At 44.0% G+C, this 17,174-nt stretch overlaps 1 protein-coding gene and 1 long non-coding RNA gene across 2 annotated transcripts in view; one reads left to right on the top strand and one right to left on the bottom strand.

Annotated features, from left to right (window-relative positions):
* Positions 1-17,174, top strand: part of LOC134945093 (putative methyltransferase DDB_G0268948) — a 182,106-nt gene that overhangs the window by 26,227 nt on the left and 138,705 nt on the right. Inside the window, exon 3 of the mRNA XM_063934151.1 lies at positions 16,941-17,043. Coding sequence (XP_063790221.1) covers positions 16,941-17,043 — 103 coding nt within the window. The remainder of the gene's footprint in view (positions 1-16,940; positions 17,044-17,174) is intronic.
* The window catches only part of LOC134945094 (uncharacterized), an 89,351-nt gene that overhangs the window by 18,460 nt on the left and 53,717 nt on the right, over positions 1-17,174 (bottom strand). The window lies entirely within an intron of this gene.

Genomic DNA, 17,174 nt, shown 5'->3' with positions numbered 1-17,174 from the left:
ACCAATTCAACAATATACACTAGCTTTGTTTGGCATGATGCTGTCATAAATATTCTCATTTGTTGACTCAAATATTCAAATATTTTTTAAGGAGGGTCTTTTAATTTCAGTACTATTTATGTAAGATTTAGATCTATAGTTATCATAAGCTTTTCTATTGTTTTTGTTTAGTGAAGCTACATTTATCTCCAATTACTGTACCTGGAATTACACCTGTCAGCAGTGATTGGCTAGAAAGTGTGAATAATGGCATCACAAGATTTACTTTCGTTCCTTTAATCGTTTAATACTCTTATGCTGCTTTCACATCGCAAAACCTGCTTTTGAAACGGTTCTTTAAACGGTTCTTAAAACGGGTCTGAGCAGTTAAACCCCCTTCACATCGCATGTTGTAACCAGTATATTACCATTTCATTACCGTTTTGGTACCTTTCACACTGAACCCGTTTCACCCATACAAAACAGTGGTTGTCATTTTAAATGTTTATTTCCTGCTTCTGCCTGGTGACATCACACATGGAAACAGCCTATCACCTTCTGAGGCTTGCAAATACCGTTTCAGACCCTTTCACACTGCACAATGAAACGGGTCTGAAACGGGTAGGACCCTGCTTTTTTACCGTTTCAAAATACCGGTATTTTGTAAACGGTAAATTGAAGGTGACCCTTTCACATCGCAGCTCGAACCGTTTAGGAAGCCAGTAAAAATGGCAAATTACCGGGTACAAGCTGCGGTGTGAAAGGGGTATTAATTACACACCATCTGGACCCAATGGCTTATCTATTTTTTAACTTTCAATCAAAGTTTAGTTAACACCTCTTCTTTGATAAATAAATTCATGTCTACAGTCATGTAGATATCTTGACAATTTCAAAAGCAAATACAAAGTAAACATAGTTATTGAGGTTTTCTGCATCTTAAAAGCATTAATTAAAAGTAACCTTCCATTTGGTTATTATGATTCATTGTGATTTCATGTGGCAGGCCTCAATGTAACCATGCTAACCAGTTGTGTCTAGAGCAAATTTCCCTCTATAGGCCCCATACTGCACATCAGCAGTCACAAAAAAAATAATTTAGAGATTTTTTCCCCCCAGATTTACAGATACCCCAGTCCATCCATCTGCACATACGTAACTTTACAGATATTTTCCAGTGATTTGCATATCATTTTCAGTAAATTCAGATCAGCCAATCTTTTACTAGAAACGGTCAGCAAATCTACTGATTGTTACCATACACTAGCAATCTACAGCCCCGATTGCTCTGTGAAATCCAACATGTTTGACAACCTGATTTAACAATCCCAATCAATTTTTGGTATGAATCTGAATCTGTGAACCCCAAACATTGCAGATTTATTTGCACAATCATCTGCAAATTGCCAATTAATTGCTGATGTCTGAGTGCATTTAGCCTATTGTGTAACTAGCAATGATCTGTCTGGTTCCTCTTTTTGCATATTTATTTGATATGTGGTGATGTTTTCCAGCTTTCTAATCCAGAGCTGATTATTATTATTATTATTATTATTATTATTAATAATAATAATAATAATAATAATAATAAAAAAACTTATTTACATAGCATTTTTCTTTAATAGGTCTTATAATACAGATTTTATTTTTATTTTTATAGAATATAGAAACCATGAACATAATAGAGATTTAGATTATTTATGTTCAATTTGATTTAAATATGAAAAGTTAGATTTGAAGTAGTGGTGTTATTTTTTTCTATACATTCATTTAAGAGACAAAATCAGTTAATCGAACACTGAAAAAAGAAATAAAGTAAAGTTAAGGCTCTATCCTGGTGATTTCCAAACTTGGTCCTCAAGGCACCCTAAAGGGCCCTACACACATGCCGATTTGTGTTAAAGATATGAACGATCTCGTTCATAAATGAACGAGAACTCGTTCATATCTTTCAGTGTGGAGGCTCCAGCGATGAGCGATGCGCGGCCCCGCGCTCGTTCATCGCTGGTCCCGTCGGCTGTGCATGCAGGCCAATATGGACGATCTCATCCATATTTGCCTGCACTTCAATGGAGCCGCGTGACGGGGGGAGTGAAGAAACTTCACTCCCCCTTCACTGCCCCCCCGCCGCCGGGTCGCCCGTCGGCCGTATCCGCCGTCGGGCAGCTTGTCGGCGGATCGGCCAATCTGTAGGGCCTATAACAGTCAAGGTTTAAGATTAACCATGCTTGGACCCAGGTGATTTAATTTGTACCTCAGTCAATTTTAGTAAATCTTCTGGCTCAACTATGACTATCTTTAAAAACCTGAACTGTTAGGGTGCCTTGAGGATCAGGTTTGGGAACCACTGTTCAATGGAAATCTGAAATGTAAAAAACAGGAAGTGTGGATCCCGATATTCTGTGTAACCTAAACTGACCCGACCCAAAGGATTTTGTGATGCCACCATTCATTCAATTTTAAATCACAAGACAGATTAAAATAATAACTGCTGACATTATGTTATAAAAAATTCAATACATAATTATATCACTTATTGCTTAAGATCACTTACATACAGTATATAGGGGCTAATTCAGTAAGGATCGTAAAAAGTACAAATTAGCAAAAACTGCGACCAATCGCAAAATTGCGAAAGCAAGCCCAAATGGAAAATCTGCAACACTAATTTAATGTTACAAAAAAAAAGGTGGACAAATTAGCAAATTTTGCGATGAGATTTTAAATTCTGCATTTTTTGCAAAACAACTTACACTTAGTCGCATTTTTGGCGTAAAGGTTTCTGATGTCACAATTTAACATCAGCCACACATAACTTTGAGCCAACCATGCCTACTGACAGGATGCGTCAAACAACAAGACAAGCTACTTCCGCTGGTGAATCCAGAAACACAGGAGAAAAAAAAGAAAAAAAATGTTTTTTTTTATGTTGAAAGTTTACATACATGACATATTAATGTTTCTTTGTTATTATTAACATTCCTTATGTTATTGTTTAATGTTAAAATATTTTTATTTTTTTAAAAAGTGGTGCATAAATAAAATGTCCACAAAATCACAATTATTGTGGTGATGTTATTGAACATACATTTCTTTGTCAAGGATAAAAAAAAAAAAAAAAACATCCTTACACATGTATGTGGGTATGATTTTTGAAGATAATTGTTTGTTGCTTTAAATCAGAAAAAAACTCAGCTTTTAAACAAAAAGCCATTAACCAAACAAAAAAAACAAAAAAGCTTGCTTGTAAATTTTATTGTACATGTTTGTAGGAAAACAAGTGTATTCTTGACAAACCTGCATTGTTATTAACTTAAAGAATTATTAGGTTACTACTAACATATATTTTAGAGTAATACATGTGTTAAATAGTTTAATGCTCCCCTTACATGTTTAGAGGTTTCAATGCTGCTGAATAAACTGAATTGTGGTCAGCAGTGTGAGCTTCTTCAGCTGGGTGTAATGAAGCAATGATTGCAGTATACATTGAACATTCTACAACTGAGGTCAGCTTGTGCAGATTTTAATGTGGACTAGTAGTCACTCAGAAACTGAACACCATAAATGTGCGTTCAGTTGCAAAAAATGCGTATGCCCGCCTATCTAAAATCTGCATACGCCCACAACATGCTCCTGCTCGTAGTTTTTGTGAGTCCAGCCCTTTAGTACGCCCCCTACACGCCTACGTTTTGTAGTGCATACACAGTTTTTGCTACGACTCAGAAGTTGTATTTTTTGTCTCAGATTTTGTATTTTTTGTCTCAGATTTTACTTATTTACGCAATTTTTGCAGTTTTGCGTTCCTTGTTGAATTAGCCCCTATGTCTGTCTTTAGCTGCATAAAGTGGAACGTTTTCCAATAAAACACTGAACATTTTAAAATACATAAAAGAGAAATATGACACACACACACACACACTATCAGCACAGGTTTGCAATGTGTTATTGTTCTGAGTCTGAGAAGTTTCTTTAAACCTGCGGCTTAATCCCACTATATTGCAGGTGCTTCCCCCTTGTGCCAATGGCAAGGTTTTATTAGCTGTACATACTGTATATGCTGTCAATTAGTTAGTTGTACATATACTGTATGCTATCAATTAGTTTCACAGTGTTTCTCTTTCATATCTCCCTTCTTTTGGCCTAGTGAATAGAACACATGCAGCCCCTAAATAATGATCTGTATGTAGTTATACAGATCATCAGCATTCTGTACTCTCACATTCAGGGTCGGTGCTAGGGTGTTTTGTGGCCTACTGCAATCTATACATTTTGTGCCCTCCTATAATGACACATGTGACCGCTCTCATCCTACCCGCAAGCAGCATCATGCATGTGACCAGCTACACAAGCTTCATCCAGTTCGCAGGAGCGACACACCATGTGATCGTATGAATCGCAGGTGCTTGCATTATCCTAGGGGCGACAAGGGTGGCCGTCCCGGGGCCCCCACACATTAGGGGCCCCCACAGACTGCGTTTTAAATCGGAGCAGTCTCTGTCAGCAGCTTCTGAGGAGCTCCGTGTACACTCTGTATACAGAGCTTCTCGGTGGCTGCTGAGAGAGACTGCTCCGATTTATAAAGCAGTCTGCGGGGGCCCCTAATGTGTGGGGGCCCGGGACGGCTGTCCTTGTCACCCCTAGGATAATCTGGCCCTGTGTATGTTACTGTGTACCATGGAGAGGGGGGAGTAACTGTGTACCTTGGGGGGGGGGGGATTTGTTACTTTGTACCATGTAGAGGGAAGTAAAACTATGTAACATGGGGAGAGGGGTAACTGTATAACATGGGGGCTGCAGTGTAACATGAGGAGGGGGTGACTGTGTGACATGGGTGCTGTTGTGTAACATGAGGAGAGGGGAAACTGTGATATGGGGTGGGTCACAGACGCTCTCTGTATTATATGGCATCACAGATGCTCTCCATTACATGGCGTCACTGATGCCCTCTGTATTATATTGTATCACTGATGCTCTCTATTTTATATGGCATCACAGATGCTCTCTATTACATTGCGTCACTGATACCCTCTGTATTATATGACGCCACAGACACTCGGTATTATATGATGTCACTGATGCTCTCTGTATTATATGGTGTCACTGATGCCCTCTGTATTATATGGCATCACTGATGCTCTCTGTATTATATGGCGTCACAGATGCTCTCTATTACATGGCGTAACTGATACCCTCTGAATTATATGACGTCACAGACGCTCGGTATTTTATGGCATCACTGATGCTCTCTGTATTATATGGTGTCACTGAAGCTCTCTGTATTATATGGCGGCACTGATCCTCTATGTATTATATGGCGTCACTGAAGCTCCCTGTATTATATGACATTACTGATCCTCTATGTATTATATGTCGTCACTGAAGCTCTCTGTATTATATGGCGGCACTGATCCTCTATGTATTATATGTCGTCACTGATGCTCTCTGTATTATATGGCGTCCCTAAAGCTCCCTGTATAATATGGCGTCACTGATGCTCTCTATATTATATAGTGGTCACCCCAGAACCACAGAATAAGTGCATCAGATGCTGGCACCTTAATTTAATGGGTCTTGCCCTGACTTAGAAACATTATAATGTAATTGTTTTTATTCAGGAAAGCCAAAGATGACCACTATCTACGGGGAAACGGGGCACAGCCCAGCCCAGTTGCCTAAGCACTGCGGACTGGGCTTTCTTCCTTCCTGCAACCACCTCATCTGAAGCTACTGCTGCCGCCAGACACTTACATTATATGTTTGTAACAAGTGAGTGCGCACATAGGGGGTCATTCTGACCTGATCTCTCGCTGCAGTTCTTCGCAGCTCAGCGATAAGGTCAGAACTGCGCATGCACCGATGCCGCAGTGCACCGGCGCATGGCTGACAGCCGACGGCTGTCATTGCCTAGCTATCGCCTCTGCCTGATTGAATGGCAGAGTCGGTCGCTGGGCGGCATGGTGGCATTTGGCTGCCGTTTTGTGGGCACAATCCGGCTAATGCAGGCGTGACCGGACCATCCACATTGCCTGGGTTCAGTAGGTTTGACTGATAGGGGGATGCCAGCAGTCACTTTACCGACGCGGGCATCCTTATCTTTTACCCAACAGGGTTTGGGTAAATATGTTACCCCCTCTTCTCTACCCCCTAACCCTCCCTTCCCGCAGCCTAACCCTAAACTCCCTCCTTAGTGCCTAACCCAAACCTGTCCCTAACACTAACTCACCCGCTATGCTTACGGTTGGGATTCCGGCGTCAACATTCTGACGGGTGTCGGCATTCCAACTGCTGCCCCGGCATCTAAACCGCATCCCTGTTGGCTATTGTGGTATAAACATTCTTATCTGTACCATTTTTGTGCTCTGTTGAGAACCACTGTGTGTGTGTGTGTGTGTGTGTGTGTGTGTGTGTGTGTGTGTGTGTGTGTGTGTGTGTGTGTCTCGAAGATGGCAAATATACAAATGAAGTAGTAAATTCTTTTTTTTATAGCCTTGTTTAGGATTTTGTTTTTAAGACGGTGATAGAACAAGCACTATTTATCCATTTGACAACAGTAGGAGCAAATGGTCAGGCATTCTTTACTTGCAATTATAGTAACAAAGATTTTACTTACCCCAAACAATACTTTGCAGCTGACTCCTGCTCCCATCTCCTTAATGCTGAGGCAATGGCCCTCATTCCGAGTTGTTCGCTCGGTAAAAATCTTCGCATCGCATCGATTTTCCGCTTAATGCGCATGCGCAATGTCCGCACTGCGACTGCGCCAAGTAAATTTGCTATGCACTTAGTAATTTTACTCACGGCTTTTTCATCGGTCTGGCGATCGTAATGTGATTGACAGGAAATGGGTGTTACTGGGCGGAAACAGGCCGTTTTATGGGCGTGTGGGAAAAAACGCTACCGTTTCCGGAAAAAACGCAGGAGTGGCCGGAGAAACGGAGGAGTGTCTGGGAAAACGCTGGGTGTGTTTGTGACGTCAAACCAGGGACGACAAGCACTGAACTGATCGCAGATGCCGAGTAAGTCTGAAGCTACTCAGAAACTGCTACGAGGTGTGTAATCGCAATATTGCGATTACTTCGTTCGCAATTTTAAGATGCTAAGATTCACTCCCAGTAGTTAGCGGCATAGCGTGAGCAACTCTGCTAAAATCGCCTTGCGAGCGAACAACTCGGAATGACCTCCAATATTCATAGAAAGGGTAGGAGACAAGTGGAATAGCCTCCCGTCAGAGGTGGTAGAGGCTAAGTTAGTAGAGCAATTTAAATATGCATGGGATAGGCAGATGAATATCCTTACAAAGAACTATGATGGTCATTCCGAGTTGTTCGCTCGCTAGCTGCTTTTAGCAGCATTGCACACGCTAGGCCGCCTCCCTCTGGGAGTGTATCTTAGCTTAGCAGAATAGCGAACAAAAGATTAGCAGAACTGCTACTAAATAATTCCCTGCAGTTTCTGATTAGCTCCAGACCTACTCCTAGATTGCGATCACCTCAGTCCGTTTAGTTCCTGGTTTGACGTCCCAAACACGCCCCCCGTTTCTCCAGCCACTCCTGCGTTTGTACCTGGCACGCCTGCGTTTTTTAGCACACTCCCGGAAAACGCTCAGTTACCTCCCAGAAACGCCCCTTTCCTGTCAATCACTCACCGATCAGCAGTGCGACTGAAAAGCGCCGCATGAACACCAGCAAATCTACTAAGTTTTGTGTTAAATAACTTAGCGCATGCGCCCTGCGTGGGAATTATTTAGTAGAAGTTCTGCTAATGAGCATGCGCATTTTTCACCTAATCGCTGCGTTGCGAAAAACGGCAACGAGCGAACAACTCGGAATGACCACCTAAGGGTTTGAAATTGCCTAAAGAGTTTAAAAAAAAAGGTAGGTCTAGATGGGCCAAGTGGTTCTTATCTGCCATCACATTCTATGTTTCTAATTCTGCGCTTAGACTTGGGTCCCTTCGCCATGATATCTCATTATGGTATGCAATTATTCCAAAAAAACTGAAAAATCCGTTATCCAAAAAACTTTTGGTCCCAAGTATTTTGGATATGGGATTCTTAACCTGTGTGTGTGTATATATATATATATATATATATATATATATATATATATATATATATATATATATATATATATATATATATATATATATATAGACCCTCCAACATGACCCGCCCCACTAGGTACAAAATTCTCTGTTTCTGGACTTCCCTCTTAATTTATAATTTCCATCACCTGTGTTGAACTAGTTAAATGATAAGAAAGCTGTTTTTTCACAGGTGATGGCAATAATAAATCAAAAGGGAAGTCCAGAAACAGAGCATTTCGTACCTAGTGGGGTGGGTCATGTTGGAGGGTATGTATATGTATATATATATATATATATATATATATATATATATATATATATATATATATATATATATATATATATATATATATTAGTGATGAGCGGGTTCGGTTCCCGAACCCCCCCGAACTACACCCATTTTACACGGGTCCGAGGCATACTCGGATACTCCCGTATGGCTCGGTTAACCCGAGCGCGCCCGAACATCATCATCCCGCTGTCGGATTCTCGCGAGATTCGGATTCTATATAAGCAGCCACGCGTCGCCGCCATTTTCACTCGTGCATTGGAAATGTTAGGTAGAGGACGTGGCTGGCGTCCTCTCCGGTTATTAATGTTGATGCAAATATTTGTGCTTATTGCTTAATTGTGGGGACTGGGGAGCAGCTGTATTATATAGGAGGAGTACAGTGCAGAGTTTTGCTGATCAGTGACCACCAGTATACGTTGTCTGCCTGAAAAACACTCCATATCTGTGCTCAGTGTGCTGCATATATCTGTGCTCACACTGCTTAATTGTGGGGACTGGGGAGCAGCTGTATTATATAGGAGGAGTACAGTGCAGAGTTTTGCTGACAGTGACCACCAGTATACGTTGTCTGCCTGAAAAACACTCCATATCTGTGCTCAGTGTGCTGTATATATCTGTGCTCACACTGCTTTATTGTGGGGACTGGGGACCAGCAGTATTATATAGGAGGAGTACAGTGCAGAGTTTTGCTGACAGTGACCACCAGTATACGTTGTCTGCCTGAAAAACACTCCATATCTGTGCTCAGTGTGCTGCATATGTCTTTGCTCACACTGCTTTATTGTGGGGACTGGGGACCAGCAGTATATTATATAGGAGGAGTACAGTGCAGAGTTTTGCTGACCAGTGACCACCAGTATAAGTTGTCTGCCTGAAAAACACTCCATATCTGTGGTCAGTGTGCTGCATATATCTGTGCTCACACTGCTTTATTGTGGGGACTGGGGACCAGCAGTATTATATAGAAGGAGTACAGTGCAGAGTTTTGCTGACAGTGACCACCAGTATATATAGGGGTACGGTACGGAAGGCCACTGCTCTACCTACCTCTGTGTCGTCAAGTATACTATCCATCTAGATTCTATACCTGTGGTGCATTTTAGTTTTGCAGTTTGCTGACAGTGACCACCAGTATATATAGCAGTACGGTACGGAAGGCCACTGCTCTACCTACCTCTGTGTCATCAAGTATACTATCCATCTAGATTCTATACCTGTGGTGCATTTTAGTTTTGCAGTTTGCTGACAGTGACCACCAGTATATATAGCAGTACGGTACGGAAGGCCACTGCTCTACCTACCTCTGTGTCGTCAAGTATACTATACATCCATACCTGTGGTGCATTTCAGTTGTGCGCAGTATATATAGTAGTAGGCCATTGCTATTGATACTGGCATATAATTCCACACATTAAAAAATTTAGAACAAAAATGTGGAGGTTAAAATAGGGAAAGATCAAGATCCACTTCCACCTCGTGCTGAAGCTGCTGCCACTAGTCATGACCGAGACGATGAAATGCCATCAACGTCGTCTGCCAAGGCCGATGCACAATGTCATAGTAGAGAGCATGTAAAATCCAAAAAACAAAAGTTCAGTAAAATTACCCAAAAATCAAAATTGAAAGCGTCTGATGAGAAGCGTAAACTTCCAATATGCCATTTACGACACGGAGTGGCAAAGAACGGCTGAGGCCCTGGCCTATGTTCATGGCTAGTGGTTCAGATTCACATGAGGATGGAAGCACTCATCCTCTCGCTAGAAAAATGAAAAGACTTAAGCTGGCAAAAGCACAGCAAAGAACTGTGCGTTCTTCTAAATCACAAATCCCCAAGGAGAGTCCAATTGTGTCGGTTGCGATGCCTGACCTTCCCAACACTAGACGGGAAGAGCTTGCGCCTTCCACCATTTGCACGCCCCCTGCAAGTGCTGGCAGGAGCACCCGCAGTCCAGTTCCTGATAGTCAAATTGAAGATGTCACTGTTGTAGTACACCAGGATGAGGATATGGGTGTTGCTGGCGCTGGGCATGAAATTGACAAGAAGGATTCTGAAGGTGAGGTGGTTTGTTTATGTCAGGCACCCGGGGAGACACCTGTTGTCTGTGGGACGAATATGGCCATTGACATGCCTGGTCAAAATACAAAAAAAATCACCTCTTCGGTGTGGAATTATTTCAACACAAATGCGGACAACAGGTGTCAAGCCGTGTGTTGCCTTTGTCAAGCTGTAATAAGTAGGGGTAAGGACGTTAACCACCTAGGAACATCCTCCCTTATACGTTACCTGGTCCACATTCATCAGAAGTCAGTGACAAGTTAAAAAACTTTGGATGACAGCGGAAGCAGTCCACTGACCATTAAATCCCTTCCTCTTGTAACCAAGCTCCTGCAAACCACACCACCAACTCCCTCAGTGTCAATTTCCACCTTACACAGGAAAGCCAATAGTCCTGCAGGCCATGTCACTGGCAAGTCTGACGAGTCCTCTCCTGCCTGGGATTCCTCCGATGCATCCTTGAGTGTAACGCTGTTAGGATCTCCAGCTCTGTGCTGCCACGTCGCCATGGCAACCGGGAGGCAAGTGTTAGCGAAGTAACCTGAGCGCAGCTGATACTCCGGTCCGGGTTTTCACTGTGTAGTGGTTACAGGCTCTGTGCACGGCAGGGAATCCGGCGCTGGTTTTGTGCTCACAGTCTGTGAGGTCTGAGTGGGGCGTGGACAGCACCTGCTATATAAACCATCCTCTCATGCTAGGCAAATGCTGCTGAATCTTTGTTTGTTAGTCAGTTCCAAAGAGTTAGCTAGTACTGTGTGACTTTGTATTTACTTGTTGCTTACTGCGGATAGGCCTTGGGATTCGCTACTTCATTCTGCCAATCCGGACCTAGCAGTAAGACTGGAGTCAGTTGTTTGACCTGCTGGTGTTCTTATGCTATTCAGTGAACCCAGCAGGTTTGCGGCTGTACTCTCAGACCTGCTTGCTTAATCCTGTGCAGGGTGTCCAGGTGTCAGTTTAGTGGCAGTAAGCGGAACCTGTGCCCTGCAAGGGGGGGTTAGGATTGTGAATACTCTCCTTGTGTCTATATTTCTATCTCTGACCAAGGAGTTTATTCCCACACCCGTTGGTAACCCTTTTGGGTTTTCTCTGTTGCTCTTAGCAACATCATTTCAGGTGCTCCACATGTTAAATCACTACACATCGCTTCATTGTCCGCTCTATTCCATCTGAGCATTCCTGACACTAGGGAGACACCCAATTCCTGAGCCTTTGGGCTTCTCCGTTCACTTTGTGTTTATTAGTTATTCCATCACCTCCTGTGTATGTTATGTTATACGGTCTGTGAGTTTGTTTGCTTCGCTTCCCTCTATGTTCATACACCGGTATACTCCTGTTAGCACTTGTGTGCGTAACAAATGCCTACTGCTGCTGGCGCTGCTGTTGTTGTGCTGGGAGTCGATCGTCATCCCAGAGGGGAAGTCGGAAGACCACTTGTACTACTTCCAGTAAGCAATTGACTGTCCAACAGTCCTTTGCGAGGAAGATGAAATATCACAGCAGTCATCCTGCTGCAAAGCGGATAACTCAGGTCTTGTCAGCCTGGGTGGTGAGAGACGTGGTTCCGGTATCCACCGTTAATTCACAGGCAACTAGAGACTTGTTTGAGGTACTGTGTCCCCGGTACCAAATACCATCTAGGTTCCATTTCTCTAGGCAGGCGATACCGAAAATGTACACAGACGTCAGAAAAAGAGTCACCAGTGTCCTAAAAAATGCAGTTGTACCCAATGTCCACTTAACCACGGACATGTGGACAAGTGGAGCAGGGCAGACTCAGGACTATATGACTGTGACAGCCCACTGGGTAGATGTATTGCCTCCCGCAGCAAGAACAGCAGCGGCGGAACCAGTAGCAGCATCTCGCAAACGCCAACTCGTTCCTAGGCAGGCTACGCTTTGTATCACCGCTTTCCATAAGAGGCACACAGCTGACAACCTCTTACGGAAACTGAGGAACATCATCGCAGAATGGATTACCCCAATTGGACTCTCCTGGGGATTTGTGACATCGGACAACGCCACCAATATTGTGCGTGCATTACATCTGGGCAAATTCCAGCACGTCCCATGTTTTGCACATACATTGTATTTGGTGGTGCAGAATTATTTAAAAAACGACAGGGGCATGCAAGAGATGCTGTCAGTGGCCCGAAGAATTGCGGGCCATTTTCGGCATTCAGCCACCGCGTGCCGAAGACTGGAGCACCAGCAAACAGTCCTGAACCTGCCCTGCCATCATCTGAAGCAAGAGGTGGTAACGAGGTGGAATTCAACCCTCTATATGCTTCAGAGGATGGAGGAGCAGCAAAAGGCAATTCAAGCCTATACATCTGCCCACGATATAGGCAAAGGAGGGGGAATGCACCTGACTCAAGCGCAGTGGAGAATGATTTCAACGTTGTGCAAGGTTCTGCAACCCTTTGAACTTGCCACACGTGAAGTCAGTTCAGACACTGCCAGCCTGAGTCAGGTCATTCCTCTCATCAGGCTTTTGCAGAAGAAGCTGGAGACATTGAAGGAGGAGCTAAAACAGAGCGATTCCGCTAGGCATGTAGGACTTGTGGATGGAGCCCTTAATTCGCTTAACCAGGATTCACGGGTGGTCAATCTGTTGAAATCAGAGCACTACATTTTGGCCACCGTGCTCGATCCTAGATTTAAAACCTACGTTGTATCTCTCTTTCCGGCAGACACAAGTCTGCAGAGGTTCAAAGACCTGCTGGTGAGAAAATTGTCAAGTCAAGCGGAACGTGACCCGTCAACAGCACCTCCTTCACATTCTCCCACAACTGGGGGTGCGAGGAAAACGCTAAGAATTCCGAGCCCACCTGCTGGCGGTGATGCAGGGCAGTCTGGAGCGAGTGCTGACATCTGGTCCGGACTGAAGGACCTGGCAACGATTACTGACATGTCGTCTACTGTCACTGCATATGATTCTGTCACCATTGAAAGAATGGTGGAGGATTATATGAGTGACCGCATCCAAGTAGGCACGTCAGACAGTCCATCTGTATACTGGCAGGAAAAAGAGGCAATTTGGAGGCCCTTGCACAAACTGGCTTTATTCTACCTAAGTTGCCCTCCCTCCAGTGTGTACTCCGAAAGAGTGTTTAGTGCAGCCGCTCACCTTGTCAGCAATCGGCGTACGAGGTTACTTCCAGAAAATGTGGAGAAGATGATGTTCATCAAAATAAATTATAATCAATTCCTCCGTGGAGACATTCACCAGCAATTGCCTCCAGAAAGTACACAGGGATCTGAGATGGTGGATTCCAGTGGGGACGAATTAATAATCTGTGAGGAGGGGGATGTACACAGTGAAAGGGGTGAGGAATCGGAGGATGATGATGAGGTAGACATCTTGTCTCTGTAGAGCCAGTTTGTGCAAGGAGAGATTGATTGCTACTTTTTTGGTGGGGGCCCAAACCAACCAGTCATTTCAGTCACAGTCGTGTGGCAGACCCTGTCGCTGAAATGATGGGTTCGTTAAAGTGTGCATGTCCTGTTTATACAACATAAGGGTGGGTGGGAGGGCCCAAGGACAATTCCATCTTGCACCTCTTTTTTCTTTCATTTTTCTTTGCATCATGTGCTGTTTGGGGACAATTTTTTGAAGTGCCATCCTGCCTGACACTGCAGTGCCACTCCTAGATGGGCCAGGTGTTTGTGTCGGCCACTTGTGTCGCTTAGCTTAGTCACACAGCGACCTTGGTGCGCCTCTTTTTTTCTTTGCATCATGTGCTGTTTGGGGACTATTTTTTTGAAGTGCCATCCTGTCTGACACTGCAGTGCCACTCCTAGATGGGCCAGGTGTTTGTGTCGGCCACTTGGGTCGCTTAGCTTAGTCACACAGCTACCTCATTGCGCCTCTTTTTTTTCTTTGCATCATGTGCTGTTTGGGGACTATTTTTTTGAAGTGCCATCCTGTCTGACAGTGCAGTGCCACTCCTAGATGGGCCAGGTGTTTGTGTCGGCAACTTGGGTCGCTTAGCTTAGTCACACAGCTACCTCATTGCGCCTCTTTTTCTTTGCATCATGTGCTGTTTGGGGACTATTTTTTTGAAGTGCCATCCTGTCTGGCACTGCAGTGCCACTCCTAGATGGGCCAGGTGTTTGTGTCGGCCACTTGTGTCGCTTAGCTTAGTCACACAGCGACCTTGGTGCGCCTCTTTTTTTCTTTGCATCATGTGCTGTTTGGGGACAATTTTTTTTAAGTGCCATCCTGCCTGACACTGCAGTGCCACTCCTAGATGGGCCAGGTGTTTGTGTCGGCCAGTTGTTTCGCTTAGCTTAGCCATCCAGCAACCTCGGTGCAAATTTTAGGACTAAAAATAATATTGTGAGTTGTGATGTGTTCAGAATAGACTGAAAATGAGTGGAAATTATGGTTATTGAGGTTAATAATACTATGGGATCAAAATGACCCCCAAATTCTATGATTTAAGCTGTTTTTGAGGGTTTTTTTGTAAAAAAAAAACACCCGAATTCAAAACACACCCGAATCCGACAAAAAATTTTCAGGGAGATTTTGCCAAAACGCGTCTGAATCCAAAACACGGCCGCGGAACCGAATCCAAAACCAAAACACAAAACCCGAAAAATTTCTGGTGCACATCACTAATATATATATACACACAAACAAATATAAAACCACAGCACTCGCCACCCTAGAAGCGGGGTGCAATGTCTGCACTCACCACTCATAGGGTGGGGTGCATGTAGCCCATGGCCACCTACTTAAATATATACAAACAGAAAATTCAGCACTCACCATAGCAAGCTCACTTATTTTCACAACATCAATAAATAAATGATGGGGGTTTAGTTAGTGAATTGGCCAATGCACGGAAGCCTGCAAACCGCTCGCCAAGGTACACCACCTTCATGCAGGTTCTACACTATCACAGAGTCTTACAAATTAAAACCTGGCAACTGTATCACACATAATATAACTGCAAATATGCCCACTAGGTTTAATGTGTACCAGCCACATATCTTATGGCTTTTAAAAGGTTCACTAGTCACCTGACACTGGCTGATAAATTACTAAGGAGCAGCTGACACAGTCCCCTCTGGGGACTAGCCACAACTCTAAACATGGGCCCCTACTATTACATCCCCTTGGTGGTACTTCAAACTGCATTATTCAGGAAAAAAAAAGTAAAATAACAAAAGCTCCAAACTGGCATACCCAGGGAGAGAAAACACCTCCTCCCGGGTGTGCCTGTCTGGCTGTGATTAACAGGGAGCGCTTCCTATGGGAAGTCACTGCAACTAACACTGCCAGGCATTCCCTGCAGGGGGGAGATTATATTGGGATTTCTGCAGCCCTGCAGCCCCTAGGTAAAATCCATCACTGCTAGTAAACCTTTACACAACGTAGAGTGCACCCCACGCCTACCAAGCTATAACTTGGTATTTAATGCCCTCCATATCTACTGGCCTGGGACCTGGCCCGGCAACAGGGGGCTCAAAGGGGACACCCTTCCCGGACACTGATATTGTGAGGGGCCCCAAGGTCTAGCAGCGGCAGCAGCATGGCATTGATTTAATTATATAGATCGCGGTATCGTGCCAGCCACGGGCATCCCACTATGTAGTTAAATGCATTTATTTTTTGGTTCAGTGGCCCCCCAGGCCAGGTGGTCACCCCTCATTGCCCCCAGCCCCAGGTCAGCTGTCAAGAACTCCATCAGCCAGTCCCTGTGTGGAATTACGTCACGCTAGTCACACATAACACTGTGTCCTCCCCTCCTCTCCGAATCCTCCCCACCTGCCCTGTTTCTTCAGAGCGGGACTGCAGACTGGCAGCTTGTTGAGGAGACTTGGAGCCTGGTCTCGATTAGCGGTGCCGGTGACTGTGTGTTGCTGGTAAGTGTGTGCGCTGCAGTGCTCAGCCCTCCAGGAGTTTGGGGCTTTGGTTTTGGTGCAGGCTGTGGGCACATGTCATGGATGCATCTGCAAAGTGTACATGTCAGATCAGAGAAGAATGTCTGTGGTGACATTAGGACCCCCTACTAGAATCCACCACTGATGGGTGTGGAGAGGTGGGGGGTTTGCGTGAAGGGAAGGGGGGTGGGGGTTTGGGAGTGGTCTTTAAAATGTAAATGTCAATAAGTGCTTGATAGCTTACATAAATGTACCTGGGCAAGCACAGGATCAGCACTGTGCATGTGCAAATCAGTGGATACAACTACAGTTGCAGTGCCCCCCTAATCTGCAAAACGGAGGGTGTCAACCATGTTTTGTAGGGTTACTCAGATGTCCAATGGTATCACAGATGATTCAATACTGCATCTTTGTATGCAGCAGCGGATCAGAAAAGCCATCAGGTAGCATGCATTTGCATTAGCATATTTTCGCACAGCAGGTGCGTCTAAAGACACAGCTGCTGTCCGAAATACATTCACCTCTGAATCAGGCCCTTTGTTTGGGTGCATGTTATAAAGAAACACTGTTAGTTGTAATGTATCATTTATTGTACATATTTAAAATTGCAAAAAACATTCCATGTCATTTCCTCAGTGTCACTCCAGCTGAGGACATACCGGTGGATAATGCCTCTGTGGACTTAATAACTGCGTTTTGTGCTGTGCACTGGTTCAACGTTGAGAAGTTTCTAAAAGAGGTAAGACATTTTTTTCTTATATGGCAAATAAAAATGAATCTCTGTGTTTCGTTTCAGAAAATGATAGCTTATATATTTTCTTGTATTACACCATGGTTATGTGGTCATAAAAAAACAAAAGTTAATAACAT

Source organism: Pseudophryne corroboree, chromosome 7, assembly GCF_028390025.1.
Source record: "Pseudophryne corroboree isolate aPseCor3 chromosome 7, aPseCor3.hap2, whole genome shotgun sequence".
NCBI lineage: Eukaryota > Metazoa > Chordata > Amphibia > Anura > Myobatrachidae > Pseudophryne > Pseudophryne corroboree.
The sequence above is the reverse complement of the archived record's forward strand: the minus strand, read 5'-3'. Positions and strand labels throughout refer to the sequence as shown.